The sequence below is a fragment of the Bombyx mori genome, chromosome 15 (assembly GCF_030269925.1).
Source record: "Bombyx mori chromosome 15, ASM3026992v2".
Classification (NCBI taxonomy): Eukaryota; Metazoa; Arthropoda; class Insecta; order Lepidoptera; family Bombycidae; genus Bombyx; species Bombyx mori.
Window position 1 is genome coordinate 18,403,442 of NC_085121.1, and position 25,959 is coordinate 18,429,400.

Sequence of the window (25,959 nt, forward strand, 5' to 3'; positions counted from 1 at the left end):
ACACGCATCTCCGGCACGGTGTCAGGAGTGGTCATGTTCTAGATGAGATCGAGCAACTGTATACAAACTGTATACCGTGTATACAATTATAATTAGTACATAGGTATCAGTAAAACACAAGCAACGCTAGTGAGAGGAAAATTCCCTCGAAATCATTTATTGTTATTTGCGAAGATTGCGAGTAGGTATTAAGCCGGCTTAAAGTCGAGATAACATCACATTCAAAATGTACATGTATTGTTATTTCAGTGTACGTATGTACTACCTATATCTATACACTTACTTGTATACTTACGCGTACGTACCTACCCGGCGCATGCGTACATGTTGGGCGCGCAGTAGGTACCAGGATTTCTAGTGTCTTATCTATCTATCTGAGTTCATCCTGTTGACGTCTACATCTACATTTGTCTAGTTCTGGCTCGTAGCTGCCAGAGAACCAATGCCCAGCTCACGGTAGCTCCAGTACCGTGCGATTAACTCTAGTATGATGAAATAGTAATAGATTTAACTTTCATATGAAGGTCTTTGAAAGAGATAGGTACTGGTTCAGTTTAAATCGCATGTTTAAATTGTATATACAATAAGAAGCTGAGAAGTGCGCGTTTGGGATGGTATGGACATGTGATGAGACGAAATGAAAATGAGGTTGGTAAGAGAGTGTTAACTATCAATGTGGAAGGATATAGAGGAAGAGGTAGACCTAAGAAGAAATGGATGGATTGCGTGAAAGACGATATGGGTAAGAGGGGAGTGAGCAAATAAATAAATAAATAAATAAATATTTACTAACAATCACGCCACGTCTGGTCCCGTGCTAAGTTCGTAAAGAACTTGTGTTACAGGTACCAGATAACGGATATAAATGTAAGATTTTTATTATACACATACATATATTTAATATACATTCATAACCCTGGAAAAGACATTTATATTTATCATACAAATATCTTCCCTTGGCGGGATTCGAACCCGCAACCCCCTTGTGTAGTGACCATGTCACTTACCACTACACCAGACGGCCGTTTAATGGTATATGATAGAAGAGTATGGAAGGAGAAAACATGTTGCGCCGACCCCAGGTGACTGGGAGAAGGGCAGGAGAATGATGATGTATATACAGTAAGAGCGAAGCAGTGCCATGAATGGGCGAGACTTAAATACCGAGCGGCCGTCAGGAAACTACGTAGCTAAGCTATTAATGTCCGCGGTAGGGCTCCCGATGAACTAATGACACCGGGCTGTGGACCTTGCACAACGAAACTCGGCATAAACATGTAGGTGCATGGGGCGCGGGGCGGCGGGGGCCAGCTCAAGAGTTAGACTCACCTTATGTATTATAACTCTTTGCGGTTTAAAAAAAACGGACTTATTCGAAATTAATTTGTTTATGACCATCATTAAAAATTGACAATCTACGAAACTAACTCAAAAAATACGATAGTAATTAATTGTTTTTGCGAATACATATAAGAGTTAAAAAGGTTATCCACTCACAGCCCCTCAAAGTCTCACTCTTCAGAACTACTATATTGAGATGGTACAATTACTTTTAATTTATTTAGTTTATCCCTCAGCTGCCAGTTAGACCCTCTTCTGCTAAACGGAAACTGATCGGCAGCGGCGGCTGCATTCCGTAGCATATATCTACCATAAGCCATGCCACTCTGACAAAATCTAACATGGACTGAATACTTAGTTACACGGCAGTTTCTTGCTATGTATTCAATTTCTATGAGGGGCGTCTACGACTCGCCCAGTGGCAAATACTCACCGACGATCAACGATACCTGTAACGCCAGACTCAGACAATTCACTGCTTAACGCCATTTCATTTATGCCTCTCGCCAACATACAAGGCGTTAGTACAAGTAGTAGTAGTAGTAGTAGTGAGTTATTACCGTCAATAAATTATTAATTTCGTACATAGGTGAGTGTGACCGAGCTGTGAAGATGTTTAGCATGACAATCGCTGTGACGACATCTGTACCACCGCACTCGCAACGTAGATAAGATAATGTAAATAGGTACACGTCTAAATTAATTAATTGCAGTAGGTGCTGAAGATCTCACAAACATCTTACTAATTGTACCTAAGCCGCTGCGTAGTCTGTGAGCTTAACGTACGATTTATATTATGTTTGTATTACACTAGAGCCCGAGGTTCGCAGGGGACAGACAGCGGCTTCGCTTCCTTCCCACTTCTGACGGCAAATATGACACACGTAACATATTATCCACTTCATTATATTCCTGTTTTTTGTTTTTTCTTGAAAATTATTTATAAAGTATGACACTGAACATCTAATGGTTTCTATTTTGAAGAAACCAAGTCACCTTATGTAAATAAAATGGAAGATCTTTCACGAAGTAAGTCACTACTCCTCAGTGGTCTGCCCGAATGTTACTGGAGCCTGGGGCTTGCGGAGAGACGTCGGTGACATCTGTATTTAGTTACATATTATATGAGTTACACGGGGAGTACTCTTGGAGTTTATTTAGGGCATTTTACTTTTTTCTGGCGTATTGTTACGATGAAATATCTATGAATCAGTACAATCGAAATTTCAAGCTCATGCTTCAATGTGAGCGGTGGCGATCAGATCAGACTGCCGCAACGCACCGGCGCCGATAACAATCTCTCCCTCACCAAACTCATTTGGATATAATGTACTTTTTTCACAAATAAATAAATAAATAACCTGTGCGTGGGCTCTGGCAGCCGCCTACCACCTGCCACCGCTGCTAGCGAAATGAGAAAGAGCCCAGCACATTTCCAGAGTTCGTTATCGCCATATCCCATGTGGATTTCCAACAAGTTTACCGAGCGCTATGACGTCTTGTCCTTCAAGCCAAGGAAGGCATCGGGTCGGCTGTGCCCCTGGCGCTGTTCATGTCTATTGAGAGTCACCGCTTACCATTAGTTGGATTGTATACTTGTTTTATGGACGTTAGCAATGCCAGGTGTAGGGCCAAGTTGCTGTCTACGTACTTGGAGAAGGACATTTTCATCGTCGCCTCTAACGATTCCGTCAAACATTTAAGAGCAAGCGTCCTTGTCTGCCGAGAGAATATTAAAAGTATTAAGTTTCTACTGATCGATAGATGTCGCTTTCTGGATAGAGAAATGTATGTCGATGTATTTGGTGTACTTTAGTCGATAGATGGCGCTCAGATATATTTTTCTGGCATCTGCAAATGTGTGTTGTATCTGATTTACAAGGCGGGGTTGTACATACCGCCGCAACCGAGGGTGGGGATATCATAAAAGAAGATGAAAGAACCATTAATAATCTCTCATAACATTTCCCAAGGAACATAAACCACAAAACGCAAATAGAACCAATGTCCCTTCACAGATTCAGATTTTAGGCTGACATTTTAGTCAAAAGAGTCATAACGGATGATAGTGTTTTATTCATAGATTGATAATTGATCTCACCGTCCCCCCGGTGTTAAGTGGTTACCGATGCTACTGCCTATCTTTGTTCACACGATACACGTTCGTCCGTCGTTATCCGTGCAAGGCGTTCGTAACCTCATTTGAAGAAGAACTCGCCATAACGTTCAAGAGCGCCCCTAGAGGAGGAGTTCATTCCAAAGCCAAGTGGTGGTACGTGGCAGGAAAGATCTCTGGAAGGAAGTGCCTCTAGGTAGTATGGGTAAATTCCGCTCTAATAACGGGCGGTGCGATGACAAAAGTCAAAATAATTCCTTAGAGCACTCCAGAGCATTTCCTTAGAATGATTGGTATCTGCATGAGCGATTTGAACACTGGCACACATCGAGCGTCTTATCCTTTAGACCACGACGATTTCACTTACTTAAGTAGCAAATAAGTAGAACTCATTTAACTAAATTGCCAGTTTAAACTTTATTTTTTATTTTTTATTGCCCTTGTAGGTAGACGAGCATGCGGCCCACCTGATGGTGAGTGGTTACCGTCGCCCATGGACTTCAGCAATGCCAGGGGCAGAGCCAAGCCGCTGCCTACCGCTAAACTGGCAATTTTACAAATTTCTGTTGAACTTGCAATGTTAGTGCTTGCTTAGATCGAATCTGGCAAAGCACCCGTACATTAGGACTGCAGCCCCATATCTTACGTTGGTTCAGTCCGATGGAAAGAATTCGTATGGTGAGCATGGTCTGCATCATCGTTCCGGAGTGGCTTCAGGTAAAGGACCTCTGGCTCGACAGCACAGACACTCAACTTTCGGTACGCAAAGATGGCCATTTTAAGACGAGTCTTGACTGGGGAGCTTTTCAAGGACTGTAGTAGTAGTAGCACATGTAGGAAATGCTGTATACGCGTTATAATACAACGAACTTATCTTCGATCCACTGCTCATATGCTCATTGCTATAGGTGGTAGGTCATGACGGCGGAGGGTGAGGCGGAATTACTGCATTAGGCTGTCGAACATGAAGCACGGAAGTGAAACACAAAGCTGTTTTATAATAGAACTTTAATAGAATGTACTTTGACACCTTAACTAATATGTACAGATCGCGATCGACGTAGACTCGAGTCGTCCCTACGGCGCGGCGGCGCGGGCGTCCACAGCCTACACGTACCTACTATTTGGCGAAGCTTCTTTAAATAAACCTACGACTTCATTAAAATTAAATATATCTTTGCGCGTCCGTGTCTCAGAATCTATTTAACATAACATAACATATAAATCTGTTGCGGTGATCATAATTTAAATGCATCTATCGTATAAAATTTTAAGAGTAAACAGTGTGGAACAATTTCATCTCAATCACCAGCAGAACGCGAAGAACATATTATCTTATCCGAGTCCAACATTTGGTACAAAATGACATAATATTATGTTTTAATTTATTCTCTAAAAAGTATAACTAAGGCACTTAGTGAGAAACTTGGGTAATATTAATAATTCGGTCCACCTTGGTTAAGAGAGGAAATAATTATATTAATATAATTTTAAATGCATAGTCTCTAAATATATAAAATATGATAATAATAATTAAAAAGTATTGTATTTAAACATGTCGTGTAGCTTACCGTACACATATTGATAATATAATAACAGAACAATATCAATACAATGATGGCTTCAATATTATATATTGAGTAGTTTGTTTGTTTGTTTGTATGTTACTTACTTAATGGTAATTAGAGAGCGTGGTAAATAAGACAATTTTGAAAATACAATCATAAAAAAACACATCTAATCAAATAGGTATTATGATAACGGATACGAGTACACGATGCGACACTGCACGGCGAGGGACGCTGCGCGCGAGTGCGAGTGCGAGTGCCAGTGCGAGTGCGAGTGCGAGTGCGAGTGCATACTCGTACGAGTTCTACGAACTAATTGAATCGATTCATGGAATGTTTCTGCAAGTCATGGAGTTCATACAAGTCATCAACACTTGAAAGTGAAGACCGAATCTACTACAACAGCGGGTTTTAAAACGTCTTAAATCTAATTAAAATTGTATATATTTATTTAAATAGCTATCTATTTAGGAATGCACGTTAGGAATGGTTAATGCACAGTCTCATAGGTTTAATGATATCGGTAACAAGTAACAGGACCCTAATCGAACCTTTCATTAAAACAACATTTAGCGTCGCCCGACCAGCCGCCGCTCCCCGCGCAAACTTATTGTTATTATTATGTTACAGTAACGTTATAATACGAGTATACACCTATGTATATTCATATTTCATTAATATATAGATTTTAGGCTAAATGTAATCATGTCTAGTGAACGTGTATTTGGGCGGCGAGCGGCGAGCGGCGGGCGGCGAGCGGCGGTCCGAGCGAGGGAGCTCTATCACGCACGTACAAATATACACAACAAACGTACTAATTATTATGATGATGTTTGGAGTTGGTCGCGAGGCTCAGCTGGCGAGCGACACGGCGGAGTGGTCGTGGTGCGGCGCGGCCTTGTGCGGGCCCAGCTCCGGCACTCCGATGTACATGACGTGGTGCTGCGGCTCCTCCAGCTTCATGCCCTCCGCCGACTGCACGTAGTAGCCCAGGCGCGGCGGAGAGCGGCGCGCCGACTCCACTGTCACACGAACAGATCATTGTATTTCACTACGACTAGAAACTGTCACACTTCTCAGAAATTAAGTGAATGAATAACGTGTGTGCCACAAGTGTAGCTCTGTAACCCGACGCCGGAGTCGAGGGCCGTGTTTACGTTACGAGTTCCATTGATCGCGGCGGAGGGAGGAGGAGTGCGGAGGGAGGAGGAGTGCGGAGGCAGCGGGAGCGTGGCCCTGACCGCGACGGCCGATGTCAGCGAGTTCCTCGCGCGTCGGGTTGCATGCGTGAACTCATTGGTACTGCGACTCACATATGCTCTCCATCTTGATGCCCGCGGAGACGGCTCGCTGTACTGCCTTAGCGCTTCTGTCAGCCTTAATATTACTGTTCTTTGGTTTCCGTTTTCTCGTCTGTAACGTCATTCACCGTGATTAGCTGATGAAGGTACCTAAATCCCATTAGTTCTTATTTGGTTTTATCTTCTATTCATAAGTTTGGAAGTATAATAAAAATTGTAATTACAATAGTAGTGACAAAATATAATTAAAATGACTTGATTGACTGATATTACTTGATGTCTTACAAGCTCATTAAAATTTATTTGTGATTTTACTTCGAATTAGGTATTTGTGATATTTGTTTTTGTATAATTAGATTAATGAGAATACACATAATGTATTTACAGAGAGAGAGAGAGCGTAGGGTGTTTATCTGTTCGTGGGACGTGACTATGTCGGTGCTCAAGGGCCGCCAAACTCATCCTGTTTAGAACACTCTGCGCGTCCTTGTACACGAACAGTTTCGGGATGGAGTCTCACTATTTCCTGCCTATTCTCTGGCAGCCTAATAGGCTATTCCAGCTACGCTCAGGCGGGTAGGTGAACTCGCTCAACCTACGATACTTTGCTAACACTAGCCCTAGCATGAGCAGTGCTTACCAGAATCTACCACTGTATGGGAATTGCGACCCACTGAGAAGTTCCGATGAGAAGCCCAGAAGGCTGTATCTATGGGTTAGTTCGTCGAATACGACGAAGAGTTCAACGAGGACTGGAGTCTCACGCAGACGATACCGAGAGGATACGCATACGAAAGATAAGACGCACTACAGGCCCGCACGAGTTGGTACCGCCGCCCCGCCGTCTGGAGGGCTCGTGTCTTAAAGTGGTAACGATCGCGTTGTGATGTCTATGGATCCCGCTAAACACTAAATCCCAAGTGGACCATCTTCCATGCATTCGATCTATGCAACATTTCTTTATATAATCTTTTTACGATTAAAAAAAAAACATTTATTTCGATTTATTTCGATAGAGAATAATGAAAAATGGTAAGTAATTACCAAAATGATAGTGTCTATATTATTATGTTACCTGAATGGAGTCCTTCTTCATGGTGAGAGGTCGGTTGACGTTGTGCAGCTTGAAGTAGAGGCCGCACGCGTTGCAGACCGTCTCGCCCTGCACGTTGCGGCGCCACAGGGACGTCGCCGTGGTCTGGCAGTTGGTGCACATCGTGCCCGGTCTTTTGGCGCCCATCTGCACAGAAGGCGCGGTCAGAGAGCGCCACGGGGACGAGCTTCGTCATAGCAACTCGACAGTCCGAAGCGCATGCGTTAGTAATCACATTAGCGAATGAGGAGAGAAGCGATGAGGGTTAGTGGGCGAGTGTTAGTGCGGGGAGACAGCCACCACGTACCCCTTTCTTCTGCTTGTAGTCAGAAGGATTGGGACCCGCGTGCGGCTGCGGCGCGGGCAGAGCGTGCGACGCCTGGATGCCATTTAACAGGAAGCCCTTGTAGAAATCCGCGCCCGACGGGGCCCCCTCCGCGGCCACTGCAACCAACACAACTGTCACTAGAGCCCTTAGCTCGCGGCGGAGCGGACGCTCGGCGGGCGCGGATTCCACGCGGGCTGTGGGCGCGTTCTTCGGGCGAGAGTGAGAGCGAGGGCGAGGTGCGTACATCATGTGGAGGCGCAGCGAGTGCGGCGTGGCGCTGACGTACCAGCCGCCGGGGCTGCTTCAGCGGCCGGTTCATGCCGTTCATCTTGTTGTAGAGGCCGCACGCGTTGCACAGGTAGTGGCCGGTGCCGTCGCGGCGCCACAGCGGCGTGTGGATCGCCCCGCAGTTCACGCACTCGCGCCCCTCAGTGAAAAACTCCGCCAACTCGACTGTGCGCAATAAACGTTAGCTCAACACCTGCTTGCCTTCCACCCTTCACTTTGCCGAGTCCGAAGCCTGCGTGTAATCACGCCGCCGAGCGTCCGCATCGTATAAACATATTGTGTATCCCCATCGCCGCGTAAATATCATTCACAACACGGAAGATGCGACCCGCGACCGCCGATCGTGCTCCGGCTTGAGAGTGTCGAACCTCCTCGACCTTGACAGTGAGCGAGCGCGGACTCAGCGGAGGCACGTCGCGCGACGCGCTGACTCGACGCTTCCATCTTCATTATTATATCACAATCTAACTACTATATTATGTATCGCTTTGTACACGTTAACACTGGCCTGACCTGAATGGCCATGAAGTGTTTTTCCATCACTGTCTAGAGAGATGAGACCTTAATCTATTCAAATGTTGTACTAAAATAAATTAATACGTATTCTAAATCCGCGATTGGATGTAATTATGTAGATGTACAGACGCTGTTTATCATGATTCAATTTAAATTCACATTACACAATGTGAATTCAACAGAGCAGCAAAGTTGCACTTGGTCCGTAGCTGCTCAGATATGTATAATCCACAAAATCACAAAACATTCTATGCCAATTTTCATCAGATTGATAACATAAACTACTGGTGGTAGGACCTCTTATGAGTCCACACAGGTAGGTACCACCACCCTGACTATTTTTGCCGTGAAGCAGTAATGCGTTTCGGTTTGAAGGGTGGGGCAGCCGTTGTAACTATACTTGAGACCTTAGAACGTATATCTCAAAGTGGGTGGCGCATTTACGTTGTAGATGTCTATGGGCTTCAGTAACCATTTAACACCAGGTGGGCTGTGAGCTCGTACACCCATTTAAACAATAAAACAAAACTTAAATGTAATAATGTGTGTGTATAACACTAGTGACCCGGTCGGGCTTCGCAGGGTGCAATGTAGACACTAATATGGAGCAGTGTGGAGTGATTAATAATACGAGTATATGCTTGTGTTTCTGTATCTAACATAAAATAGATTTGCATAAATCAGTGTTGATCGGGATACAGTACTTGCCCTTGAATTTTAAATGTAGCCATAAATCCTCGTTCCATAATTTTATCCACTACTTTTGAAAGAGGTCATTTGAAATATGTTATTATAAGGATGTATATTGCGTATGAATTATTTCTATTTTTGATGATCACCCGTAAGCAGAGCTTGTACTGGTTCGGATGGAAGAAGAAATTCCTCTATCATCGTGGTGTTTCAATTCACTTGTATTATCCATAAATGAGTCTGTGCGCGCAGTTCTCTGGCTCTCTGAACTCGATGTCTCTCTCGAGCCTCACGCTCTTCTAACGATTCTCTGTCTCTACATAAGCGCATTCTTTTTGCAATCCTTGTGCTACCACCTACTACCTTTGAAGTTCGACGTCTTTAAGACATGATTGAGATATCTCTCTATCCGATGATTTGCGAGCGAAGTAAATTGTGCCTTAGAAATAAGGTGACACTACAAAACTTGCATACGCCCCGTCATGACCTATGCAAGTGTAGTGTTTGCTCGAGCGGCCCTCACTAACTTGAAACCCCTTCAAGTCATTCAATCCCGTTTTTGCAGGATAGCCATTGGAGCCCCGTGGTACGTGAGGAACTTCGATTTCCACGACGACCTGGATCTAGAGTCCATCAGTAAGTATCTACAGTCGGCATCAATGCGCCATTTCGCGAAAGTGGCACGACACGAGAACCCTCTCATCATGGCCGCCGATAACAACATTCCCGATCCCGCGGACCGTATGGTAGACAGTCGACGTCGTTCTATCGACGTCATTTCAGATCTTCCCGAACCACTAACGGTGCTTTTAGGTACCCCAAGCACCGGTCATCGTTCTCGTCGAACCCTTTGCTTACGAGGAAGGGCTCGGCGAGTAAATTAACCCACAGACAGCCTACTGAGTTTCTGGCCGGTTCTTTTTTTTATTGCTTAGATGGGTGGACGAGTTCACAGCCCACCTGGTGTTAAGTGGTTACTGGAGCCGTCGAAGCCGGCTCGGAGCCGTTTCGAAGTCGTCGTGGCCAAAGGATAAGAGGTCCGGTGCATTCGAATCGAGCGATGCACCGGTGTTCGAATCCCGCAGGCGGATACCAATTTTTCTAATGAAATATATAACGTGCCGTCAGTTTTGAGCTCCGCGAGCTCACCTACTAGTTCGGTGAATCTAGAATAACCCCTCGAGGTTAGTAGAATAGGTGGGGAAAAAAGTAATTAAATACCTATTGCTTTCTGTACAGAAAAAAATAAACCATCATCAATAACAAATAAACTCAGTTCTTTTTTGAACTGTGATATTTAAATACCTTAGAATTATGATAATTAAAAAATATTAATTTCTTTGAAACTGATCTTGCCTAAGTAGGTAAAGAGATAAATTAACGAATTATACAATGTTATAGAGCGAGCGCGCCTCACCCAATATGTCATTGTATATCCTTCATCCATCGGTCCTCGGCATACGGCACTTGCCGCGCCCGCCGATCCTTGCCCACCGAGACTAAGCGTACGGCCCGCCAGCCGCTTTGCCTCCGATATTTAAATCTCGGATGTCTTCTAAGATTCATCCATTTTAATGGAATGTTTTTAAGAGTTTTTATTTTATTTTATTTCATTTTCTTCAGTTTTGATCTTAATGAATTTTATGTATTATATACAATGGAAAAAGGAATAACCCTTTATTGTATAAAATAGCTGCTAAATAACACACTTTTTTATGTACAAAAAAAATGGTTTACTATGGGCTATCCTTTAGAAATAAATATATACCTTTTTCATTGATCTTTTAAAGATATACCTATACAATTCTATAGTACATTCATTTAATATAAGAGGTAAGAAGACTTTCAAATTAGGGCTACCTCACGCGATATTCCGTAATAATATGCTACAAAATATAAAGTATCTGTCTTTAAGACCGCAGAGGTTCACTGCTGGTCATGGGCTTTCCCCAACCCTCGCCACAACGACCCTTTAGTTCTGCGGTTAATCTAATCAGTTTTATAATATACGAGTACAATGCAATTCATATCACAATGGTGAACAAAATATCATAAATGTTCAGTGACGTGTTCAGATCCTGACGGCCCTGACTTGCGGCGTAGGCACAAAGCTCCGTTGGAGGTGACCGGAGGCTGAGACCGTTACGTCACTCGCGCGTCCTCCGCCCCCCGTCCCGCCACACGGCCGCCACTGGCACCTGTGAGCCCGGAGTTACGGTTCTCGGAAGTCTGTACTATCGAGAAGAACTATATATACGGGAGCTCCCATTCATGTGAGGTAACACATTGTGTTATTCGACCCGACTTGCGCGGTACAGTTGCGTGTTTTGCCGACGCCGCGACCCGGGCCCGCGAGAGCCAACGGTCATCCGGTGAATGACTCGTACATGTAAACTAACCAACTCACATCCTGGTAATCTATAACAATACCAACACTAGTACTACAGTTACTAGTGTCAGAGAACTTCTTATTTTAAGTATCTAAAATGTTACCGCAGTCTGTCTACGTACGTACTCACAACACAGATGTGAATACCTCTTGTCGATACAGAGTATATTTGGTGTAATTTTAGATCTGTGACGCAGGCGATAGCTGCGACAAATAAACTGACGAGCCCACTGCCTACTTTGTACTAAGTGGTCATCGCAGCCCATAGTCATCACAACTGCCACGACCGCGGCAGGGCATGTTTGGACCGGATGGTGATAGCCCGCGCGGACTGACAGTACGCTCTAGGCCGGCATACTGTCGGACGGATAATGCCGTTGTCCGCTCTCCGGTGGAAACCTTGGTCATCGTTAAGGACAGTCAGCGATTGCCAGAGCCACCGATCTTTGAAACTTCGTCTTCTATCGAATTTTTTCCAACCCTACTCTTAACTTCCTATTTCCTTACCGACCACTAGATAATGCATGTTGTCATTAGCAACCGCTTAGGGCCGCTATCCTAAGTATAGTTATGTACCTTGAAGCTATTCGATATGTATTCCGGTTTAATGCCGACGAGACTTCAAAATCGTCAAGTAATGGCTCGGGAGGGGGCAGCCCGGTAGACGGTCAGCTGTCGGTCGTGAGATCGGCTTCAAAAATGACCGTTTCACTTGTATAGTACTTGTTTTGTAATAGAACCGTAGAACAGTTGCCATTTGAAAACTTACACCCGCTTCAGGATCGGCACAGCTACACGGCAACCGGTGGTGCGCCTTGCGTATTAGCTAGCGATTGTTCCCTTCTACTAGTAAGTGTACATTTGTATCGAATGATTACATGAATGCGTACAGATGTGATGACACGTGTCGAGTTACAGGCAGAGCGCGGCCATGTGGTCCGCAACTCCTCGCCCGGCTCGGCCTGCTCTCCACTGGCTGTACGACGTGTAGCGTGTAACACTATCCACGTCAACAACATAACATGTAGTGTAGCGCGGCTCTGTTGCGCACCATGTGGTTCTATTGCTAAATTAGAAATATTATCTAAATTGTTATATCTTTTCCATTGCTCTTCAATAATGTGATGCGTCGTTTCAATAAATATAATAAAATAGATGTGTATATGCTCGAGACGAGTCACTTAATGATGAATGTTTTAGTCGCAAGAGTAACGCGATTCGAGATCATCAGATGTGCAGGTCCAAACAACGCTGAGTAATATATTGGGGCGCAGATATAGATCTATTCACGTCCAGTGTGTGTGCGTTGTGGTTTCCGTGCTGTTGTTGGTTGGAATATAGAGTTGGTTATCGTTTCGCCATTCCAGAAGACGAGCGTCACCCGCGGCTGCGTCTGGCAGGTCGAGCTGGTCGGTCGGAGTTGCACATTTGGTCCGGCGCCCCGTTATCGGCCGTCGCACGATGTATTTATGAGGCCAATTGTGTCGCAGAGTGGTCGCTGACGTCACTGCGCAACTATGTCCTAATGGCGGTGATGGCGCTCGCTGTGCACGTGGTGCGTCGATAAGGTGCTCCCCGCCGCCGGGACAGGACGCGCCTGTTTGTGCGGCACGTGCCTTATCCGATACCATTTACGGAATGCGATTTTAATGCGCTTAAAAGGGAAAGACTTCATTTGAAATGGACGTAGTTTTTTTGTCGGCGTGTGCCTACGCAAACAGTCCGGGACCGCTCTGCGCTTTATGGCGAGTGCCTCTTCTCGCCTCGTGTTTGCATTGCTTTTTGTGTTGTGTACCAAACAATTGTACAAGACATTGTTGTGTGCGCATCATCAACACGAGCTAGTCAAACAGAGCACGATCCTCCGATGTTGTTCTTACTCTGAAAACCTGATCGAATTCATAGTTTCGAACGTCTGTAAAGTTAGAAATCTCTATTTTATTTCTCTGCATCTCGAGCACTTCTTCCATTGAAACTTATGAATGTAAAAAGATACGTTCATATTTAATAATGTAAACAGCCGAGGTACGCACGTACCTACATATGTATATGTATATGTATGTATGTATCGTATAGACAACAAGTGAGTAAAAAATGCCGGCTCTATACATGTGTCCCGAGATGGTAGTACGGTTCATAGAAAGTATTAATTTGTTTTACGGGTCACAAAACAGAAATAAAAATTAACAGCCGCTCTCGAGGATAGATAAAGGTTTGAGAACAGAAATATAAAAAAAAGCGGGCCGCGTCGTCCGCGAGCGATCGTAAATAATACCGGAACTTCTCTTATCGGAGTTGTCTACTAAAATTATCGCAGTAAAAAATAATATGAGCGGAGCTGAGAGGCTATCTCGTCGAGAGCTGACCCCGCGCTATCTGCGAGCATCTCCCTCGCAGCCCTCGCCGCCCTCGCCGCCCTCGCTAGGCTGCGGTTGCATTTTTTGTGGCGACGCAAACTGAGACACGATGAGCATGCAGAGCATTACTCCGAACAACTCATCGTAGCCGACACGGATCTCTATTTGTCTGCTTTATTCTCTTAGCGAAGAATTTGAAAGATTATCTTTTTTTAACACAAAATCCAACTCAAAAAATGAGTTTCTTTCGAGGGACGAAAAACGGAAGATCTTCCACCGAACGAGTGTCACTGCTCGTAAATGGAGGGTTCAATTTTTATTTATTTATTGCTTACGTGGTTGTACGAGCTCACGGCCCAATTGATGATAAGTGGTTACCGCAGCCCATAGACTTCTACAACGCAAATGCCCCCACCGATCTTGAGATATCAGTTCTAACGTCTTAATATAGGTAATCACAACGGCTGCCACAGTCGGCAGTCACAAACTTTCAAACTGAAACGCATTACGGCTTCACGGCAGAAACAGGCAGGGGTGTGCTACCTACCCGTACGGACTCACAAGACTTCTTACCACCAGTAAAAAAATCAAATTAATTCTTTTTCAGAATCAGAGCTTGTAACTATGTAGTTTCAAAGCTGACCTTGAAAATATTATCAGCACGATTCAGGTTTTTATAAAATCTCTTGTATTCGGTGATAGTTATTATGATCCTATATTTAAAAAAAAAAAAACAGAAATCGAAACATGATACACGAACGTAGTGATAAAACTACATAATTACATAATTTAGGTATTTGTGTAGTAAAGTGCGGTACATACTTGCAGAGAGTCGGTCGGCTGCGGAGAGCTGCGGCCGGCGGTTGCTCTCCAGGCTCCACCCCTCCTGGAACATTCAGCCGGTGCTCACTTACGACTCGGTACACACGCACGGCGCGGCGCCAGCGGCCCGCTGCCAGTTTAGTGGATTTGAATTGAGACTCTACTGAACCGCCACTATACATGGCACCACTTCTCGTCGAATTGCGATGCCTTTATAGCTCTGAAGGTAGTGTTGCGATATTCGCGATAAAGACGACCGTCGTACTGTTTGTCCCTTGACATTTGTTCATTTCACGAGTGTGGGGTCCGTACCTGGTGTGCGTACGCGTTGGAGGCCAGAGCTGGCGCTCCGTAGACGGTGGAGGGCCGCGAGGTGGCGCAGGCGAAGGCGCCGCCGAACCGCGTGTTGAAAGACGGCAGGGACCCCCCGCCCTCCGCGGCGCTCTCGGCGTATTCGTCCGCCAGTATCGCGTTGCTGCCGTAGCTCGGAGACCCTCCTGCTCGCGTCACACATACGTAATAAACTCGTAATGTTGTACAAGTAAACTAATTTCTTCCCAATGCATGTCGGAGAGTTCGCACTTCGGCTCAGAAGGACCGTTCATATGTACGAGTATTGGCTTGAGCGGCATTTTGTTGACAAATTTATATGATTGATGCGCGGCCCGCGGAGCTCACGCAAGCTTTACTGCACTTTCACAATTTATACATCTGTTTCGTCTATACAATATTCATAATAAAATTAATTTTAATATTTTTGTAAACAGTTTAATGTTTGTTTGTATTCGTACCTTTGTATTTGGAAATGACTATATATTATATAGGTACAGAGTGTGAGTGGGAGTACATACCGGACGCGGTCCAGAGCTGCGGCTGGGCGGAGAGGTCGGCTCCGTTGGTGAAGTATGGCGCGGCGCTGTTGAAGGCGCACCGCGTGTACACGCTGCTCGCCGCGCCGTTGCCGCCTCCGCCTCTGTATCACACCGCCAACAAATAGTTACTTTCATCTCTCGCTTCCTAATCCTCAGTCTGATCGGCGTAGCGTAGACGGGCAATACATCTAACGGCCGCCTGATCGAGGGCGATTTCTTTAAAATGTTTAAGTGGACGAACCAGTTCAAATATTTAACATAGACAGGTCCGCGGCCCTTCTTGAGACACGAGATAAACGTCATTATCGCATTCAGTGACGGCTGTATCATCACTGCGTCAGACAGACGGCCGGTTCTATAAGCCTATACAGGCTGTAATAAGGACCAATCCTATTTTGATTATTGGAGGTAAAAGTAAGAGTGGGGAGTATGACGGTAAAGTTAGGTGAGGGCGAAACTACCATGGACGGATGATACTTCATCAACATCCTCATTCGAGGTAGCCCGAAGAGTCCGGGGCCACATGATCGTCGCACCCGCTCTAGTCGTGTACGACCCCCGGACAGAGGCGCTGTGGCAGCAACGTCGAAATCTTAGTAGAATCAGATGTAAGAAGAGAGTTCGCGTTAGCGCATACAGTTTCCAAGATCTAAATTGTATGTGCCTGTAAGACTGTCTGCCTGTTAGCCATTGTTGATGTCCATGTCAGGAATTTTGTTATTTGTAATAAGGATATTATAAGAATGCACGCAAGAATGCTATTCAACAATCCCGTCTAGCGTAGTAGGTACGCACGGCTCGTGTATAGAGCACGGTTCTTGAAACATTTCAGCAACGTTCAGTGGAAGCAAGTCAAGGTAAAACATGCAAATTTTATGTCACAACTTGTTTGTCGTTTTGTTCAAAAATGGCGCTGACAAACTCGGTCATGTTATGTTAATGAGGCCACAGCCGAGCGGTTGCAGTAGGTAATTAAGCAAATTTCCACCGCGGCGAGGTAAAAATCCGCCGCGCGGGCCCTCGCCGGCTGCCATCCAACAATACGGAGCTTAGTCTTTACACAATGCGACGTTACACAGCACGGCAGTGAAGCGCGAGTACACGACATGTGGGGCTGTAGTACGACAAGATCCAATCGTAAATTTGCGCGCCGTGCTTCTGATGCAAGCCGTGAACCGTTTTCAGCGGCCACTGAGCCACAAAATCTATACTAATATTATAAAGCTGAGTTTGTTTGTTTGTTTGTTTGTTTGAACGCACTAAACTCAGGAACTACAGGTTCGATTTGAAAAATTATTTCAGTGTTAAAAAGCTCATTTATTGAGGAAAGCTATATGGGCTATATAACATCACGCTAAACCAATACAAGCGGAGCACCAATAAGGAATGTTTCAAAATCGGGGTTCTTTTTCCTTTTGAAAACTTCCGCTGCGTGCGTTGCGGACATGGTTAAAGTTTCGCTAAAATAACGTATGACAAAATTGTTCCCTTTAAAAGTTTAAAAAAAAGCCCGCCACAACATAATATTATGTCTATATTTTAAGGTTGGCCCATGTTAGGTTTTTTCATGCTAACCAAATTTGTTCTAAAATAAAGCATTATTTGTGAAGATGTTTTTATAAAGATGATTTTAATCCTTATCCAAATAAATACGTTATTCATTACAAGGATGTCATTTTAAAGAAATTTCCCCTCACTTGATTTTAATGAGTATCTCGCTATGAATATTTTAAAGAGTATGAGAAGATATTGCAGTTTTAAAATATCATTGCAGTAACATAATGATCAAGCGCGTAATATTGATGTACAGGGCGCCGGCCGGCCGGTGCGCGGCGGCACAGAATAAGAACAATAACATGAAACAGCCAAATCACTTCGAGATAGGGTTTCAAAATTATAGGTTTTCTGGATATCTCCAGGATCCCATAATCAGATCAAATGATGGTTACAGGACATTCGGGAAGTCTACCCTTTCGTACAAAAAATAAAGAATAAGATTATCAGAATCAGTTCAAGCGTTCTCGAGAAATCGGTAAACATAAATAGATAATAAATAAATAAAAAAAGATAAAAAAATAGTTGTCGAACTGATAACCTCCTCTTTTGAAGTCGATTAAAAAGCATGATTTTGGTACCTTAAATAGCTCCTTAACATTCTATTATTCAAAATTTTTTTAAATTTCTACGTAAATGAAGTCGCGGGTAAAATTTTGCGTTACGCCAAAGAAACTATTCCACGCGGACGAAGTAGAGGGAATAAGCTAGACAATTGCAGTACGTGAGGATCTACGGCTTGAGTGAGGCGCGTGCAAATATTCCACTGAATGGTACTGCTGCTGTACAGTCCCACAGACGCCTCCACTCGAGTGAACAGCTCAAGGACAGGTCTCATCGCGTACGTGGATACGTCACAAGCATATTGTTGTACCTTTCGGCAATTGATGCGTCTCGTCGTTGTTGAAGTAGTTAAATCTTTATAGAAGTCCAGACGACTTCATCGTCAGTTGTCGTTTAGTGGCTACCAGCAACCATTTGTACCTTTTTAAGGCCTTCATAGGCAGCGCAGGGCTCGCCTAATGATAAGGGGTCACGTTCGTGCAGCTTCGTTTAATTACAAAGAATTAAGAGGTGAGCTCAATACGACACATGTATGGTGTTGTTTGTTTGGAAATGGTGCAAAGTGGAGCGTGCGGAGTGCGGTGACTGAGTCTAATGGGCCGGAACGTCTCGGAAGTAGGCGCACGTTATCGCTCGCAGTACCTGCTGGTGCCACCGCGACCCCCTCCCACTCGCTTGGTGCCTTTACTAATCTGACCGCATCATTCACATAATAAAACACCTCATCGATACAAAAGCTTCGAACGATGAGTGTTAACGAATATCAACGGAACCATTAACATCGGATGAATGTCCACTGGACAAGACAGCGCCGCGGCGCCGCTGACACAGCGCTTCGGCAACGATCTTTGTTCGTTTCCACGAGACACCAACCGGCGCGGCGGGGCCGGGCGCGCGTGACGTCACGAGCCTCGTATGGACTACAACACGGAAGCTGCACTCGCGGCGCACGCCTCATGTTAGCGATCGTTTTGTTTCAATCTATTTACGATCGCACGAGTCACGTTATTACGAATGTGGTCCGCGATCTAGCGATGCGACGCAGCGGTCTACAAATGTAGCGGACAGTTTGATATTAAGTACTACTACCATACTGATGTACTTAACGTAAACAAATCGATCGCCTCGTTAGTCAAGTGATGCAATACTTCCGTCAGGGTCACGAGTGACGATGACCGGTGTACGGTGAGTACCGTACCGTAATTCGTTTCCAAATACATAATTAGTTATGATAACATGAATGACCGCCCTGAGACATGAGATTGAGGTAGCGATTTTATTGAAATAAGACTGGATCGCACTGGATTACACGAATAGTCGACACGCTCGTAGTGCAAGAGCGACTCGAGAGCGGCAGACGAGCGGCGCCGGGAGTGCTGTGTGCCGATGCGTGTCTGCATGCGGGCGGCGCTGTGTCGGAAGTGTAGCCCGCAGGCCGCGCCACACGTGCCGCCGACGGACTCGCTCTCACTCGGCACCGTGACGAGGCGACGACCCTCGTTAATGACTGGTCCGGAACTAGTAATCCCTCCGACGATGCGACATCCCAAACGAGCCGACCCAGAGACGAGAGCAGCATGCGTCATAATATCCTGTCCTATACAAACAGCTCATTTGGGACACTTAAACCGTCACTCGAAACTTGACAAAAAAATAATGTGAACAAATTTGGAAACGATCCGAGGGCTCTTAAAACGTGTAAAATAGCGCGTTAGTGAAGAGCACACATCGCATAGCGCCTCACCTGTGCCCGCACAGCCCGCCCACACACCACTGCGACTTGTTTGCCTTCGTGATCACAGCTCGAATTGCTATTTAGCTTAATTACTATTCAAAACAGCGCTTGAAAGTATTTGGAACCTTTGACAGTGATATTACGACAGCAATCGAACACACACAAACAACGAAACAAATATAGTTTAGAAGATAGACCGGTACGAGCCGGGGAGACGACCGGGATCTCCGCCACGCCGCCGCGCCGCCACCAAGCATCTCACACATACACGTACATACAACCTACAACAACATCTTGATACTGGAGACAACAAATCAGAGATGGACTCGGGAAGAGCTTATGAAAATAATACGAGTATAACTTACGTAGGCGTAGAATCCATTCATCATTGGAAAATTAAGAAAGAATTAACCAAGATTCGTTTCAAAAGAACATTTGTATAAGGGCGGTCAAGTGGCCACCGCCGTGGTCTCTAAATGTACTGATAATATTGACTAATTACAATAAACACAAACAAAGCTTACAGCGCCGGTGTCGGTTAACAAGCGTCTTTTGTTTGAATCTGCGTCCTGCGTCCTGCTTAGTGACTAGTGACACATTATTTATATTTTTCCTCGTCTTTATTTGTGAACAATAATTAATTGACTCCAGTCTAGATGTGTGTGTGTGTGTGTACGACTCTAATAAAGAACACATTAGTTGTTATTGTTGAAACAGTGTACAGCGAGGTAAGTGACCGCGCACAGCAGTGGCCCGCTGGGAATATTACGAGTAGGTACTAGTAGATCGTTTCCTCACAGCCGAGACAGGCAACAACGTTGCACTACAGGACAGGAGGAGTCCCGCGCCGTACCGGTTGGTAACAGCGAGAGCACTTGCCGCACTTGTATGTATAAGAATACCGCTTCTCCGTCCTCCGCGCAAGAGGCTGACGAAGCCGAGTTTGACATTGAAGTGTTAGGACTGGACCGACAACATTACCTCAGACTGTACTACACAGTACACTGTTCAAGTATTCACCGTTCAAGTGTGTTCCGGAGAAAGCACGCGGCCTCTCGTATTAATGAACAGGGATGTCGGGGACGTCTAGAGCTGTGGAGCAGCGGCGCGGCGCTCTCTCGCATCATCAAACATTCTAGAACTAATCCGCTCATTGAAAGTGTACAGCGGTTCAGTGCATTCACAAAATGGAAAAGATTTATACAAATTTGCACAATAATTCAACGCTATGACACTTTTAATAATTATTATATGATATTTTTATATTAAACTTTTCAAAAAATTTGCGTAAAGAGCTCCGATGAAATATTGGACATGGAATAACATTTAAACGAAGTAACCGGTTTAGGCAATTTACTTAATTCAAAACTTTGAATTCCGACAATGACTAAACGGTTTGTAACGGCTTGTAAAAGCTTTAACAACAATGTGTCCACAGTTTCAGTGTGTTGTTTGTTAAATTTAAAACTAGAATACCTACACTAAAAGTAAATAAGTTTAATGAATCTACGTCCGCAATCCGCAGTCCGTTAGAACTGCACAGAGGCAGGCTCGTCGCGTCGCTTGTGAGTGTTGAAATACATAGGTATATGTACAATAACAGCGAACTACAATGGAAACTGTTAGTACACTAGCTGCTCGTAAAGAGGTTAACTAGGCTGCGCCCGGCTCCCCGCTGCTTATCGCGGGCTCACCGCGCTGTTGCCTTCCTGCAGCAACTCCCGCACTGCACGCCGTAATCACATTTACAAAAAATACGAGCCTGAGTCCAACTCTTGGACCCTTGCGACTACAGAGCTCTTGCAGAGACTTTTGGGGTATTAGCGCATCTATTTATAACCGATTCCTAATTTCTACTGCTTATTTCAAGCAGCTGTTGGGAATACAGTTCTGACCCCGGCTGGATGGCCTCTGCTGTGGTCTATGGGCTCCGATAACCGCTCTACGTTAAGTGAGCCTTAAGGTTGTCTGCCCATCCAGATTCATAAAAAGCCCTCCAACGACCAGCATCAGGTTCAACTTCCGGATGCTCTCAGGATACGTATCGTGCTCCGACCGGACGTCGCGTCATCACTCATCCACGTAGTTGCGGCGCCATCACTGTCACGAAACAATAATTCCCTATTTTGTTGCATTTAATAATACAGAGTAGAAACTGAGTTATACAAGAACGTAATAAGGCGCAGATAGGTTGGCGAGTTGTGTCAGCGCAGCGACCCCGGCCTAGTGCACCAGACCGATATAAAAACTGGGGTAGTGTAAACGAGCCGAGGGATCGCGCGAGTATTTGCACAAACAATTGGCTGTTCTCTGTTTGCGTTTAGTTTTAGCAGCGTCGTAATACAAAATATAGCTTTAATCCGAGGATTGCGTCGACGTCGGGGGGCAGGAAGCTCGTCCCGGAACACATCTCCATAGTTCCATTCAGAGCATACATTCTTGGGTACGCACAGCACGCACGGAGCACGACCTCAACCCAGAAACAAGTTGGTGTTCGATCATATGACAACAAAGCGACGGAAGCGTCCGTGCTCCGTGTGTAAGGCGCCCGGGGCACTAGTATCGATCGGTCGGTCGGTCGATTAACGTGCTCAAATCATTCAGGCGAGTGTCAATTATTGAGAACAAGTAAATACGTATCTAATTCATATTGTACTCGATATCATGACTCTATGCAGTATGCGACTCATGTCGTCTGTGTTGGTTGGCTTCATCGTATCCGCGACCGGTACGTTTGTGTTAACTAGTTCGCGCAGGGATCTAATCCGACGCTCATAATATAATTTATCCTGAGATTTAGATTCATTTTAATTTTACTTTATCTCTTTTATTGTGTGACTTATTTTAACGGCTGCCAATACGTTTGCAGATATATATGATAGGGACGTATTTTAGGGCGTGCGGGCCAACAGATTGGAGAGTCACCTACTGCTAGGTAACTAACTACCACATACTTCGATATCATTGTAATCATTGACAGATTAGGTATAGATATACAGTGCTGGTCATATAATTAGAAACACTTCTTATGAATAAAGAAACTATAGCTTCAACTACAAATGTTCGTAAAAAAACGTTCGTACTACAAAATATTGAAGTCGTCGCGGCGTCGTGGCCTAAAGGATAAGACGTCCGGTGCATTCGTATGTAGCGATGCACCGGTGTTCGAATCCCGCAGGCGGGTAACAATTTTTCTATTGAAATACGTACTAAACAAATGTTCACGATTGACTTCCACGGTGAAGAAATAACATCGTGTAGTAAAAATCAAACCCGCAAAATTATAATTTGCGTAGTTAATGATGGTAGGACGTTCACTGAGTCCGCACGGGTAGGTACTACCACCCTGCATATTTCTGTCATGAAGCAGTAATGCGTTTCGGTTTTTAAGTGTGGGGCAACCATTGTAACTATACTGAGACCTGAGAACTCATATCTCAAGGTAGGTGGCGGCATTTACGTTTTAGATGTCTATGGGCTCCTGTAGCCACTCAACACCAGGTGGGCCGTGAGCTCGTCAGGATAATCTCTGGTATATTGTTAGATAGCAAGTCTCAAATAAACGTAACACCAGTCAAAACGCACTGTGTGAAGCATTAGTTGTAGCATGGAATTCAATCCCTCCAGAACAATGTATGAAATTGATTGAATCAATAGCACGTCGTTGCAGTGCTGCTATTGAAAATAAGGGATACGCCACTAAATATTAATTATAACTATTGGTATGCTGCGGATAGTAACTATTTCGTAAATAACAATATTATAACTAATAATAGGAGTTCAAGTATGAAATTGTCGTTTTCTTGTAATAGGTACTTCGAATTGACATAATAATAATAATAATGTTTTTATTGCAAGTAACCATGACTCATATAAATTGTTAATAAGACTTAGACCTGTGTTAGTAGTTATATTTACATCACAATGAATTACTGTCGTAACATCCCATGGGAGATGGCACCACAGCGACCCATGTATACACAGTCCCGCCTGCTTGCGATCATGCTCAGGATACTGTTGGAGCTGGCCCTCACTCTGTTTACCAGAGATGCACACCTCTTACGCATCGTAGCGTAAAAACAATCTATGTGCGCGTCTGCAAACATCCCTGATGCGCTACAAAAGCGGGGCAGCACCACCAGCACTCTAAGCGCGTTATTATATTGAACACGGAGAGCATTGTACGATCTTTGAGTATATCCAGCCCACAAGCTGCACGTGTAAAAGTTAGTACAGTAGGCCCTAAAGAGGGTGACCTTGACTTTAAGTGAACACCGTGCAAACCTGCGAGCTATCATGTTTGCTCTAACCGACAACGCTCTCCGCTCTCGTTCAATATCTTCATCATCTTTGAGATCAGGGGTCAACACATGGCCGAGATATTTAAATTTATAAACTCTTATCTATGGCGTTCCGTTGAGTACTACGGGAGGTATCTTATCATGCGTCCCACCCCTGTTCTCAAAGACCATGATCTCCGACTTTTTACAGTTGTACACCAAACCGTGTGATTTGGCGTATCCCTCACACAAAGAAACAAGTTGCCTTAGGCCACAGATAGACGCGCTCAGCAGCACCATATCGTCTGCGTAGCTGATGTTGTTTACGCACACCCCGTCTATGAAACAACCAATCCTGGTCCTACTGAGCTCGCCGATCAGCTCGTTCATATACAGGTTGAAGAGCGTAGGCGAGCTCAACCCCCCTTGTCTCACCCCGCACTCCAACCTATACGAAAGAGACAAAGCCCCAGCCCACTTTGTATGAAAATTATGGTAGGCAGCGGCTCGGCTCTGCCCCTGGTATTGCTGACGTCCATGAGCGACGGTTTTAACTCTAAAAGAACTGCAATTAGAAACCATTCGTCACCCTCCGTATTTGCCAGACCTTGCTCAAACGAATTATAATTTTTTTTGTGATTTAGACAATTTTCTAAGTGATAAAAGTTTTCTTCCCAGGCGGCAATACAAAATACTTTGAAACAGTTTGTAGAATCTAGATCATCAGAGTTCTATCGCAAAGGAATAAATGACCTTCCTATTAGATGGCAGCAATTTATAGATAATAATGGTAGATATTTTGTTTAAATAATAATGTAATTTGAAAAAAAAAAACTAATTTCAATTTTTCAGCACAAATCGGCAATTTCATACTTTAACCCCTAAAACTTAAAAAAATATTGTTATTTATACTTTTTTGTTATTGTTTCTAATTAGTTGACCATTATTATTCATACCTTAAAACTGATTTAAATGTTTGTCCGTTATGTAATATTGAAACTGCACTTGTGTAGTGCGGTTTATATAGTTTTTTTAATAAATGATAAATCGTTGAACATATTATTGTTGTCCTATTTATTGTTTAATTTCAAAATAAAAACGATTACGGTGAAGTATCTTACATAATGTCAAGGGCCGTTGGTAGTGTTTCTAATTATACAACCGCCACTGTATTTATGTACCGTAAAAAATTAGTAAAATTAGATATCGATAAATAAATAGATAGTATTGAGTACCGTCGCCGCGTCGGCTCCACTATCGCCTTTAGTTCGTCCTTGTTGACTTTAGTTTTCAGACGAACACAAGATTTATTTTTGAGATCAAAATTTTCCATATCGGAAGCGTTCAAACCAATAATTTACCGAGTCGTGCGATCGTCTACACGCACCTACTGTAGTTTAGTGTTCACTCGCGTCTCGCACACGTCATTACTGTTGCGAGCGGCGAGCGGCGAGCGGCGAGGGGTTTGTGCGGCCTTGCTACCGCATAGTGGCGCATACGAACTCGCATTCCATAATTACGCGAATTTTGATAGTGTCCGTATTCATGAAAAACAATACAAATGTTATGAAAATAAAACACTGATCAATTAACAAATGAATGAATCTGATAATATCACTCAGTATTTTTTCAAATAAAATTTATTTGATTTTAGAAATTATTGGTTAAGGGTCGTAGAACGAACTTATACAATACTAATTATGTTATTATTTTTAAGATTCATTTTTATCGCTGCTGACGTCACTACTCTAGTGCCCTTGTCTCGTCTGTGCATGTTTGCGACGCCGAGTGGTTCCAGTAGTGCTATGTGTTACCCCCAATGACTTGTGTCACTTGATAGTTTGTGCTCTAGACCAGCCATTCTCGGTAGACGGGATCTGTCCACATGTCGCTTACGAGTGAACAAAAGCTTCTTCGTTCTTTGGGGTACTCGTTGCGCAGCTCCGTACGGTGCTTAGCGAGGCCTCCGTGAGCCGCACTCTGGCGACACCCGCGTGTCCCGCAGTTAGCAGCACTGAGGTGCTCCTCCGCGGTGCAGAAATGATGCTTGTCGAATTTGGTTATTAATCTTGTTACCACAACACCACACAATATTTAGAAGAAGCGGGAGAGCAATCTTCCTTGTGGGCTTGGGCCGTACCTACT

General features: G+C 44.3%; 1 protein-coding gene across 7 annotated transcripts in view; it reads right to left on the reverse strand.

Annotated features, from left to right (window-relative positions):
- Window positions 1-4,448: 4,448 nt before the first annotated feature.
- Gata-beta (transcription factor BCFI) overlaps window positions 4,449-25,959 on the reverse strand; it is a 43,788-nt gene continuing 22,277 nt past the window's right edge. For 2 of the 7 annotated variants that reach the window (XM_038015621.2, XM_038015619.2), the window contains exons 3-9: window positions 15,661-15,782; window positions 15,122-15,306; window positions 14,810-14,873; window positions 8,034-8,200; window positions 7,402-7,566; window positions 6,339-6,438; window positions 4,449-6,047 (exon numbers count right to left, since the gene is read on the reverse strand). In XM_038015621.2, the coding sequence (XP_037871549.1) occupies window positions 5,878-6,047; window positions 6,339-6,438; window positions 7,402-7,566; window positions 8,034-8,200; window positions 14,810-14,873; window positions 15,122-15,306; window positions 15,661-15,782 (973 nt within the window). In that variant the 3' untranslated portion in view covers window positions 4,449-5,877. 7 annotated transcript variants of the gene reach the window in all.